Raw genomic sequence first — 12,526 nt, 5'->3', positions numbered from 1 at the left:
TGGAACAGTGATTCTTAACCTTGGCTGCCCACTGGAATCACCTGGGAGCTCTGTAAACACTGATGCCTCTAGATATTCTGATTTAATCGCCTGCAGTATGACGTGGTCATCAGGATTATTGAACGCTCCCTTGGTGATCCAAAGTCCAGCCAAAGTTGAGAAAAACTGATCCAAGAGCAGTTATTCCTCTTTTCCCTGTATGTATTAAAGACAGGAAGAATGATGTTTTTTCTTGGTTATTTAAGTGGTGCTGAAGTTATACTTCACCCAAGGCATCTCCGGTTTATTGGACATATGGTGAAGAATGAGAAAAAAGTTCCAAGTCTGTATTTTATTGTAGGTTTGTGTCAGAATTGATGTTCAGCTGCTCCTTTGAATGGGGGAAATAAATAAATTTTACATAAGAACAGTGGTTTTAAAATGAGGTAGACAATGTGTGTGTGTACTCCAGGGTTTGCTTTGGATTGAGTTTCCTCTCTCTACTTCAAGATGATTTTGTTCTCTCAGTACATATCTGTGGCCATTTTAGTAGCATAGTTATCAATAACCAGAGGTTCAAAAACTATCTCAGGCTTTTCTGTTTCATTACATTCTTTACTCCTTCTTCCCATAATGATACCTTAACTTGCAGCTCTGGGAAAGTAACCAAGAAAATTTACTTCGAAAGTTATGTTTTCACGTGTAGGTACAAAGGAGAAAAAAATTGATCTCATGAGCTGATGAATGAGTGCTTTTCTTCTTCTTCTTCTTTACTAGAGACTGTGATAGGAGGATAAAGCACCATCAAGTTTTTCTTAGTTCTCGATCAAGAACCAGGCTGGGGGAAAATAAATTGAAAATAGGACATATTAAATAAATTTTAAAATAAATTTATTTTCTAAATAAATTTTAGAAAAGGACAGTGCTTATGTTTTTTTGTTTTTTTTTCTTTAATCTCACTGAATAAAAGATACACAGTGTTGGGTAGGATTTGGAATTTTCAAGGACATACATTATTGACTTTTTTTGCCATTTTTCTTACAATAGTATAGATTTGAAGCAAGAAATTAAGAGGCATTGTTTTTATAGGTTATTTGTCATATAGATTATAACGGAACTCTGACTCTTATAATACATTTTGTTGAAGTTTGATGGACAATTATGGCAAATGACTAATACCTTAAAAACCTTGCTGTTATGGTGATTCAAAGCAAAGAGGAAAGAAGTCTGGGAAAGTTGTAAAGTTGATTTCTCTGGGAACAGAACTGAGACTCAAAAGGTTTTTGAGAGAGTGCTTTCTAGAAGAACATCTACTGAAAGATGAAGGAGGCAGGATTGGGCAGAAGGAGAGGCTGAAATGCAGTTCAGTTATAATAGAGGCCTCAGCCAGTCCCATGAGGAGCTCTGAGGTTGTGATGGCCCTTCACCCAGTCCTGAGTTGAGGCAAGGGGGCTGGACCTTTGTACCACGTCTTTGCCTGCCATTGGATGCGATAGTGAAGCAACAGCCAATGGCAAGTCCTGGATAGCAGCCCAGCTGGGATCTGTGAGGAGCCTGTATTCTGAAGGGTGGAGGGCATCTGGGCAGTTCACCACAGCATTTAGATCATAAATGAAATACTAAATGGAGAGTAATCTGGGAGAAAGGACAGGAGAAAAGATCTGTGCTACATAATTTCTTCTTTTTTACTGTTAATTCTCCAGAATTCTTCTCCTGCTGTTGACTTCAGGACTATGAACCAAGCACATTATACCAGTTTAATAAATGATGAAACCATAGCAATGTGGAGACAAAAACTCTCAGAACACAACAATGCAAATACAATCAAGTATGTGGTTGCTAGTCTTTGTATTTTTTGTTTTCACAAAGTATATTGGAACTTTTTAGCTTAGTGATTTTCCCTACGTCCATATTGATACTGTGAATATAAATGGGGTTTTACATTTTAGAAAATCATGGGTTTTTTTGGTTATTATTTCAGAGTTGATCTCCTTAGCTCCAAATAACACAGTGGATGCATCCGCAATTCTCACACACAGTATATGCCTCAACCTGCCCTGTTCATTGTAAGATCTTAAAAATCCTGACTGATGAAAGCCTGAGTTGGTGATTCTGCTAAGAAAGCTTAGTGTTATGGTTGTGTAACTCCCATTGGTTTTATTGTATGCGTGCTCTAAAACATCCCAAATCTGAGACAGATATTATCTTACCTAATCTTAATAATTTCTAGCATTTTCCTATTCAAAATGATTGAGATGGTAATTTAGCATCATGTGGAAAAAAAAAACAGTAAGTAGGATTGAGACCTTTTATCAAAGTGAAAGGATAATTTTCTTTTACAAATTTTCATTGGCTTTCCTCGGCATCTCCACTTTTTTCTACAAAGTCTAATTTTTGGGAAGAATAAATCAAGTTCTGGGCACTAAGTTGTGTTTATTCCCAGAAACATACATAATGGTTTCTGCATTATGACATAGGTTATAGTGGGCTAAATGACCAGGACTCTAAACTTTGAGTCACTTCAGCTAGGAACGTTTTGAGCGAGAGCATTAGAAACGCCCTAGAGCGGCTCTGTAGCAGTCTTCAGAATCCCTTTAGCCTTAGGGTGGCTCTGCCAAGGAGCTCAGGCTGGAAGGGAAGCAGAAGAGAGGAGATGAGGGCTAGCTGGGGTCCAGCAAGGGGAACTACGACACTTTATGATTAGTTCTCTGTTTTCTTATTTATAAAATGAATGGATGGAATAAATGACCTTTAAAGATCTTTCCTGACTGGAATTCTGTGATTAAGAGAAATTACTGTAATCCCCTCCTCAGCCCTATATTGTGTTATTCTTTCCCTTTTTCTTACATTGGGTGAAAAGGCCCAGGCTTCCTGATGTCGGATTTCACTTTGGTTCCTCAGAATTAGCTATTTCCCCAGAGCCTGCATAAGAGGAGGTAATGGGAATACGCATTTACTTCAATTATTTTTTTAGCTTCCTTCTCAGATATGCAGCAAAATAGAAATAATTTTTCAGTTACTAATTTGCAAAGATAACTTTTGTGTTCAGGAAGTAACAAGTTGGCTTCTCTTTTTTGGTTTTATTCTGTGTTAGATAGGGCACTTCTTAGATGGTTGGTGGTAGAAAAATGTTCTAGAACATTCTTTGGACAAGAGTTTTTCTTTCAGGACCTTTGATATTCTTTTTTTCCCTAACATGATTAATGGAAAACTTAAGTTCTTCATTTTGAGATGTGACATACTGTTTTTATAAAACAAACGTACATTTTCCAAAGCCTCATCTAAGAAAGAACTGCTACTAATGAAATCCTAGAGTAGATGATGACTTTACTGTTGATGCTTAATTAACCATTTGTTTGTAATTATTAAAGGCTTCCCCCCTTCTTTTTTTTGAGCAGTGGTGTTGTTCAGATATTATCTTCTGCAGCCTGTTGGAATGGAAGTTTTCTTGAAAAAAAGTAAGTGACTTAGAGCCTTAAAAAACCCACATGTGCACCTGTAGTCTCAGCTACTTGGAAGACTAACGTAGGATTGCTTGAGTCTAGGATTCTGGGGCTTTAGGATGTGATGATCATGACTGTAAAAATAGCCACCGAACTCCAGCCTGGACAACATAGTGAGGCCCATTATTAAAAAAAAAAAGTTTCTAAAAACCCCACATATGATGCAAATACTTACTCAGCAAAGGCTTTGAAAGACTTTTCTTCTCTTTGATGGTGGTTGGCCTTAATTTAATGGGTAAGCTGATGCTTTGCACAAAAATTGGAATGCCTGATAATGGAGAATGAGAAGGCATCAGGAAGAGCAATGCTGATTCATCCCTGGATAGCAGAAAAGCAGATTACCAAGAGAGAGACTATATCTCAGAAAGAGTTGGTAGAATCATCAGTAAGACATTCAGAGTATTCTAAAATGTGTTGTAATTAAATTCTTAATTCTTCAGATAATCTTGATTTCTTTGGTTTGCTTTCCCATAGTTTTAAAATTTTTATTATTATTTTTCTCTCAAAAGGAGTGAATTTAGGGAGAAAGTCTAAGGAGGCTTCATGGTATCCTTGGATTTAGGCCCAGCCCAGCTCACCAGAAAATTATATTTGAGGTTGAGATTCCCAGTAGTAAATAGAATGTTTATTTGCTTAGCCTTATCCCTTCTATAAATATTTCCCTCAGGAACCTGATGCAGCAAAATGATCTTGTTGTGAGTTTGGATCTTTGGTGATCCCAAGTCCTAATTATTTCTCAGTCCTTTTCTACCAGTGACTAGGCTAATGATATCTCAAGATTAATTAGACTTTATTTCTGTGTGTGAATTTCACCCCTACCCCTTGATCCCAGTGTTAGTCAACGTTCTTCAGAGAAATTGAACAAATGGTGAGGGGCGGGGGGGGGGGAGGGGGAGAGAGAGAGAGAGAGAGAGAGAGAGAGAGAGAGAGAGAGATAGATAGATAGAGAGATCTGTCTATCTAGAGAGAGGGAAAGCAAGAGAGGGGATTAACTATGGGAATTGGTTCACCTAATTATGGAGGTTGAAAGATTCTGCTATAGGCATCTGTAAGCTGGAGAACCAGGTAAGCCAGCATCATGGCTTAGTACAAGCCCAAAAGCTTGAGAACCAGAGAAGCTGATGGTGTAACTCTCTGTCTGAGGCTAAAGGCCTGATAAATGAATGGGGGCTGCGGTATTGGAGTGCGAAGACCAGAGCAGCTGGAGTTCTGATGTGTAAGGGCAGGAGAAGGACGTCCTAGTTATAGAAGAGAGAGGGAAAGAATTTGTCTTTCCTCTCCCTTTTTGTTCTGTCTGTGCTTTCAGCTGACTGTGTGGCACCTACCCACACTGGATGAGGATGGATTTTCTTTACTTAGTCACTAATTCAAATGCCAATCTCTTATAGAAAACTGACCCACACATACCCAGGAATAATACTTTACCAGCTATCTGGGTGGGTATCCCTTAATCTACTCATGCTGACTCCTAAATTCAACCTTCACTGCCTCCTCCCCTCAAATGAGTCCCTAACTAGGTTGTAGGAGGTCACTTCAGAAACTCTTTTTGGTTACATTTAGAGATTATAAAGTTACTTACTTTTATAATTAAGGCAGCTGAAATAAACTCACACAATTAATTTCATATTTCATAATTAGTTTTTTCCTCTAGGGAAAGATATTCTGGATTATGCTAATGTTGGCCTTCTAGAACAGGGGTTCTCAACCAGGATGATTTTGTTCTCCAAAGGACATTTCGCAATTTCTGGTGACATTTTTGGTTGGTACAATGGGGAAGGATGTGCTATTGGCCTCCCATGGCTAGACCCCAGGGATGCTGCTTCATTCCCACCTGCTCAGCAAAGAATCCTCTGGCCCTAAAAGTCAATAGTACCAAGGTTGAGAAACCCTGTTCTAAATGGATAGCTTTCATGACATTTGGGAAGGGCTCTTGGCCAGACTTGTTAGGTTGGTTATCCTTAGTATCACGGATTTCGTATAGAATTGTGGGGAAAGCCTTTTATTTATTTTTTCAAAGTGACATCTGTACTATTTCAGAAACGTCTACTCCTGCAGCTTATATAGGATGCATCACAGGAAACCAATCAAAATGAAGACCAGTTTTACAAAGCAATAAATACGTATAGATAAAACATTTTTATTTTTTCTCAACAGCATAGCAAAAAGTGCCTTTGAGCATATGGAAAGTTACATATGGGAAACCAGAATTTATTTCCATATTTTGGGCAGATTTATTTTAAAAACAATAACAACAATGAAAGACCCAACAAAGTACAAGCAATTTATTTGACCATTCGGGTTCCGATACATCTAATTATGATTTTTTAAAATGTTAGAAACTCTTTTATGTTTTCAAAAAATTATAACATTGCTGTCAGAGGGTATTAAAATCTTCCAAATGTGACCATTACTCAAAGTAGAAGCCTGCTTTGCAAATAGGTAGCTCTTTTGTAAGTTAATAGACATGGTAGGTTCAAGAGCGGGATATATGAGATATTTTCTGAGTCTCAAAAATGCTAAGATTTTATTTAAGTTTAGAAAAATGATTTAGTTGTTAGAAAGTTAAAAATAGTAGCAGTGAAAATAATCCTTGGGTGAATATAATTGTATCCTTTGTGTTACCTTTATTAACTACATTTGTTATAGATCTTTTTGTTGTTGTTGTTTTGAGATGGAGTCTTGCTCTGTAGCCCAGGCTGGAGTGCAGTTGCGCGATCTCATCTCACTGCAACCTCCGCCTCTGGGGTCCTGGTTCAAGCAGTTCTCCTACCTCAGCCTCCCAAGTAGCTGGGATTAGAGGCATGAGTCACCATGCTCAGCTAATTTTTGTATTTTTTAGTAGAGATGGGGTTTCACCATGTTGGCCAGTCTGGTCTTGAACTCCTGACCTTGTGATCTACCCACCTTGGCCTCCCAAAGTTCTGGGATTACAGATGTGAACCACTGCGCCCGGCCATAGATCTTATTTTTATTTTAAAAATTTCTTACTTGGTAAGAAAGGCTTTCAGCAAGGAGTTTCTACTGTCATTTGTTGATAAGTGGACCAGTTTGCACAGGGGATATTATTTGCATTAAGCCACAGCATCTGCCTCTAGTTCAATGAGCCACAAATGCAGAAAAAAAGCCAAAAAAAACATAAGACAAAACTAGGGAAATAATTATTTGTTTATAAACTTCAAGATAGCCTTAACTTGATACGACAATCCTTGTACTTTGACTTGAAGGAAAACAGATTTAAAAATTGGAAAATTCTTGTAAAAGGAATTCTAGTGAGGTTTATTCTTTGAGAAACAATAATATTCTTTATTTTGGGTTTATTATTTTGAAATTTATGCAAAGTGTAGTATTTTTGTGGATCTTATCTGCCAGGTCAAATTTAAATCTGATTTGTAAGAACACAGTATTTTGTTTACTTGTTTATAATCCCTATCTCAGTGTTTGCTTTGTTTTTCTTTTGATTTTGTTTGTTTAGAATTGATGAACATTTTAAAACAAGTCCCAAAATCCCTGGGATTGACCTGAACTCAACTAGGGTGTTGTTTGAGAAGTTAATGAGCTCTCAGCACTCCATGATTCTAGAACAGGTATGTTCCTTACATTTGTATAGTGCATTCTTAAAAATGCATTTTTGTATTGATGAATTCAATTTCAGGAGAAAAAGAGTAAGATGAAAAGGTGAAAGTCTCCAAATCTTAATTTTGTAAAGTATTTACTTTGGGAATTAGACCTACCTTTTGCTTTCTTTTGGCTTAAATCTTTCCGCAGCAATGCCCCTCTAGAATATACAGTTTGCACTGGCAGGGATCCTTGGCTTTTGCTTTCATGGGTGTGTACTGAGAGTCTAGACCAGAGTCGGACTTATAGTAGGTTCTCAGTGCATAGCGAATGAGTGAGAGTTGAGAGTCTATCACATAGCTTATGAATTTAGAGTTCAGTTACCTAGATCTCAAGTATGTCTGAATTTCTCATTACTCTTTTTTCTTATACAGATTTTAAACAGCTTTGAAAGTTGCCTGATTCCCCAATTGTCAAGTTCACCACCAGATGTTGAAGCCATGAGAATCTATTTAATATTACCTGAGTTTCCCCTACTCCAGGATTCCAAGTATTATATAACATTGACTATTCCCTTGGCTATGGCCATTCTGCGGCTGGATACAAACCCCAGCAAAGTACTAGGTGAATTTGCTAACCTCGATACCAGTGGTTTCATGCTCATTTATTTTGTTGGTGTGACCCCTGGCTGTCAGTGGATTGAGATCCAAGAATCTGTTTGTTACCATTTAATATCCTTAACACTTAAAGCTTTCTTTCTTTGCTGTTAATTTTTAGTTAACCCTATTTTCAAGTTGAAAATGAAACCAGTATTTAGATTGTTTGAGATGACTCATGCCAGAATAATCTTGATTTTGTAATATCACAATAATTTATTCAACTTTAAACTATTTTTTTCTACCACATTTGCTTTTAGTCAATAGGGCCTCAATATTAGTGTACATTGGTCTGTCTTTCTCCTGTGTCTAATTTAGGGGGTGGGAGTGAAGTGAACAGTTTTGGTGATACAGAGGTCTTCAAAAAAGGAGAGGAAGAAAATGACCTAGTGGGGACTTACCAAATGTTTGTCTTTTCTTTTTTAGGACAGTTGAGTCCACACTGATTTTTGCAGGCTCCGGACACTTTGCTGAGATAAAAACCTTCCGTTCCTCAGTGATTTGGAGAGTGTCTTTCATGGGAGTAGCGCCTGAGATGTTTTTATTAATCAAGTGCAGGAAGTCTGTCACCTGGCTTTTTACTTTTTTCCTCCCTGGTAAATTTTGTTAGGTGTCATTGCAGCTCAGTAACTTCTGTGTTCCAGATGGACTGGGATGTTACTTGAGTGTGGTCTTTCCATGAATGAAGAGACTGTGTTCCTGAGGGTGGAATCCTGGCTTTTCTATATTGCCTCCACCTTTGTAGAAGAGAGAAAAACAGAAATAATAATGAAAGCATTAGTAATATGTTAGTATTTAATTTTTTTTAAGATCAAAAGCCTTTTGGGGCACATTTTCTCAGGTGTTCTAAGTAGATGTGAAACAAAGAGATGGCAATATCAGAAGAAATCTTACCTTTCAAGTTTTTGAGTTTTTAATTTTTATTTTTCCAGGTAGGACAATACAAAGAGAACATAATTGTTCAATTTTACACTTATTTTTAGCTTCCAATTATTGAAATTTAAAAGAAGACCCTAAAGTAGAGAATAGAATACAGGCAGTTGTCAGTATTTCACCCATTTTACTTCATCTGTCCCTTGTCCTTACCACCTTTTTATTTTTTGTTCGGAGTATTTTAAAGGAAATCTCAGAAATATTATTTCATTCTTTAAGTATATCAGTATGGCTGAGTTTATTTCCAACAAAGTATAAGCCAGTGGTATAATCTTCTGGTCTTGTTATGAGGAAGCATTATTTGGAGAGAAATAAAAATTGTAGTTTTTCAACTAATGATACCTGTTAAAGAGAAGGGAATGGTTGCCATGTTCGTGCTCTTCTAGGGCTTGTTGTCCTTTGCATTTCTGCTTCAGGACTTAGTGGTGGCTGAAAGCACTAGGACACAGAATCCTTTTTGGATTAATACAGTAGCCATCACTCCTGCCCAAAATATGTGTATCTTGTCCACATGTAGTCTTGTTTAAGTTAACCTTCAGAATGAGTCTTTGAAAAAAAAATCATATCAAACTTTACAAAAAAGAAACACCAGGGATTCTGGTACAGCTGCTGCTCTCTCTAAAAATGTTTTAATGGGTTCGTTTTAAAGTCAGTTTTGGGAAAATGTATTTTAGACTAATGTTTATCTTCTAAACAAATCAGTTTTTTAACTGGCAGGCAGAAGACATAAATACTTGCTCAAGATCACATGTTGAAATATGTCTTTTCTTTCTTTCTAAGATAACTGGTGGTCTCAGGTATGCCCGAAATATTTCATGAAGCTGGTAAACCTCTATAAAGGTGCAGTCCTTTATCTACTGAGGGGAAGAAAGACATTCTTAATTCCCGTACTGTTTAACAATTATATTACAGCAGCTCTCAAACTCTTGGAGAAGTTATATAAGGTGAGCATGGGAGGTGCTAGTGGGGAGGGGGTGAATAGATGGTAGGGTAAATGTCCTAGTGGGATGTTCTCTGGGAAGCCATTTTTTAGTTGTCTGTATTTTTTTCTTCATTAGGTAAATCTTAAAGTGAAGCATGTGGAATATGATACATTTTACATTCCTGAGATTTCCAATCTCGTGGACATTCAGGAAGACTACCTCATGTGGTTCTTGCATCAAGCAGGAATGGTAAGAATTCATAAAGCATATTTTAAAGCTTTAGTCTTTTTTTTTTCCAGGGTATAAATCAGGATACGAAAAACACATCTGAGCTATATAATATGTCTTTGACTGTGTTGGCAGTGTCTCACCTATTCATCATCCCATGGGCCTTTTGCATTCTAGAAACTTTGAAGTGCTTTAAATAATCATCAGCATTATAAGGAGTCATAAATGAGTAGTTACCCAGTATGTTATACATTTTATCAATTGCCAACTTTTAAAAAATCAGAGTATCTAAAATAGTCAAATTCACAGAAACAGAAAGTAGAATGGTGGTTGCCAGTGGCTAGAGTAAGGGGAAAACAGAGTTGCTATTTAGTGAGTATAGTTTCAGTTTTGCAAGATAAGAAAGTGTGGAGATCCAGCTGTACAACAATGTGAATATACTTAACACTGCTGAACTGTACACTTACAAATGCTTAAGACAGTACATGTTATGTTAGGATTTTTTTAAAACTGTAATTTAAACCATAATTTTAAAAAAACCAAGGCGCATACAAATATGAATTTTTAGCTTTCCTTGAAACTTTGAAGATCTGGCAACATAACGTGTCTTCCCATATGATACGAACTGGCTGGAGTTCAAGAGTGACTCTTTAGATGAGGCTATGTATGCCACAATTGCTACTGCAGCTTGATTTATCCCTGACATTGAGGAAGGACCATTTGCTAATTATCATCTTCTGGCAGCCTACTTTAGTCATCATATGTCAGATATCTGGACCCCGTAGGCCCCTTCTGATTTAGGACTATGTGTGTGAAAATGTCACACGTCCCTGACCCAGCGTAGTCTCACTGTATGTCAGATATGCCATTCAGAGGCCAGCAGATTCCTGCCTACCACCACTGGCATGGCAGGAATTGCTTCTTTTGATTGCATACTGGCTTGGGATATATGCAGGGCTCTTTAAGATCTCTCGTCTGTGGAGTATGTGCAAATTTGAATTAGGTCAGAAAACAGAATGATAATTTAGTTAACATATTTTGTGAAGCCATGTGCAGCAGATATATTTGAGGTGAGTCCTTGCCAGTGTAGCAGGTTTTTCACCAATATTAGGGTAATGTTTTTCCTGTGGGGTTTTTGGAATTCAGCAGTTGTCTCTCAAAATTTAAATAGGTTTGCCTAACTGAATAAGCAGGATTGTTTTCTTTGTTAAATAATAGATGATCAGTGCTAGACACAATGCTTTTTTTTCCTCTACAGACTTAAAAAATGAATAAAATGTTTTATTTTTAAATAAGATTTTTATGATTACCCTGAGAAAACAAAATACTTTTTTTCTGAGACAAGGTCTGGCTCTGTCACCCAGGCTGTAATGCAGTGGCACCATCTCAGCTTACTGCAACCTCTACATCCCAGGCTCAAGCCATCCTCGCACCTCAGCCTCCCGAGTAACTGGGACTACAGGTGTGTGCTGTCACACTTGGCTAATTTTTGTATTTTTTGTAGAGATGGGGTTTTGTGATGTTGCCCAGGCTGGTCTCGAACTCTAAGCTAAAGTGATTCACCAGGCTTGGGCTCCCAAAGTGCTAGGATTACAGGGGTGAGCCACCATGCCTGGCCAAGAAAATACTTTTTAATATAAATGAATTAGAGTGTTCTAAATGGGTTGACTTGGGAAATTTAACATGGAGGCTAGTAATGAACTCTGTTTTCACCTTCAAATTTAGGAATTATTAAAAAATAAGCTTTTCTGTTTTATCAATTTATGAATAATCACTGAATAATAACATTATGAATGGAAAAATAAACCTGATGAATTATTTAGGCCAACTGATTTGTTTCTAGGTGAGAAAATGGAAGTTAAACTGTTTTTCCACCAATTTCATTAGCAATGAAAGTCAGTTCTTCTGATTTCTAATCTACCCTTTCTGTGATTTGAACCTGAATAAAATAAGTCTAACAAACTGGCATTCTTTTTTACCCTGAAAAAAAAGTTGCTCATGTTAAAATCTAGATTATTATGACAGTAGTCTCTGAATAGAGATATGTAAATAACTTTTACAATATTTTAAACTTCTTTTCTCTTAACATTTGATAAACAAATATCTTATCAGATCTTGAATAGCAGATGGTCATCTCTTCAATAACTAAAATAGTTATTATAGAAATATGGAAAATTATGTGAAATTAGTTTGTGACCTCTTGTGATTTTTGTGGAATTTTTTCTGTTGTATGAGGTACAATGCTATTAGAAATTGAATTTTAAATTTCTTGATATTTTGGATTTTAACTGAAAATACTAAAGCTATTTCATATGTTATTTTTGTTTATTTAAACTGCTTTTAAATAATAAATGAATTTTTTTTTTTTGGTGTGTTTTGGCTGTTTTAGCTTGGTACTAGCTGAGGCTGTGTAGCATATTGTTGAGCACATGATCTGGCCAAAATGACCTGGGTTCAGTTCCCAACTCTAGTCTAATGGCTGTGGCCTTAGACAAGTTACTTAAGTAGGCCCAGTATCCTCTTTTGTGAATAAGAATTAAAACAGATTGTGGAAATTAAATGGGAGAAAGCAGGGAAAGACCTTACTTAGCAGAGTACTTAGCATATCATAAGCCCTCAATAACTAATTTTCACTAAGCAGTTCTTGAGCACCTAATGTGTGCCGTTACCTGCCAGTCACTGGGCGTGGAAACATATATGGATATGGTTTCTTCCTTTGCAGAGTGTTTAGCGCATAAACAGCAGTGAA

The 12,526-nt window shown here is 36.8% G+C and overlaps 1 protein-coding gene across 10 annotated transcripts in view; it reads left to right on the top strand.

Annotated features, from left to right (window-relative positions):
• HERC3 (HECT and RLD domain containing E3 ubiquitin protein ligase 3) overlaps nucleotides 1–12,526 on the top strand; it is a 110,941-nt gene that overhangs the window by 64,523 nt on the left and 33,892 nt on the right. For all 10 annotated transcript variants that reach the window (XM_078366837.1, XM_008992995.5, XM_008992994.5 and 7 more), the window contains 6 exons: nucleotides 1,683–1,807; nucleotides 3,378–3,437; nucleotides 6,955–7,066; nucleotides 7,472–7,661; nucleotides 9,407–9,570; nucleotides 9,685–9,798. In XM_078366837.1, the coding sequence (XP_078222963.1) occupies nucleotides 1,683–1,807; nucleotides 3,378–3,437; nucleotides 6,955–7,066; nucleotides 7,472–7,661; nucleotides 9,407–9,570; nucleotides 9,685–9,798 (765 nt within the window). The remainder of the gene's footprint in view (nucleotides 1–1,682; nucleotides 1,808–3,377; nucleotides 3,438–6,954; nucleotides 7,067–7,471; nucleotides 7,662–9,406; nucleotides 9,571–9,684; nucleotides 9,799–12,526) is intronic.

This window comes from Callithrix jacchus, chromosome 3 (genome assembly GCF_049354715.1).
Source record: "Callithrix jacchus isolate 240 chromosome 3, calJac240_pri, whole genome shotgun sequence".
NCBI lineage: Eukaryota > Metazoa > Chordata > Mammalia > Primates > Cebidae > Callithrix > Callithrix jacchus.
The sequence above is the reverse complement of the archived record's forward strand: the minus strand, read 5'-3'. Positions and strand labels throughout refer to the sequence as shown.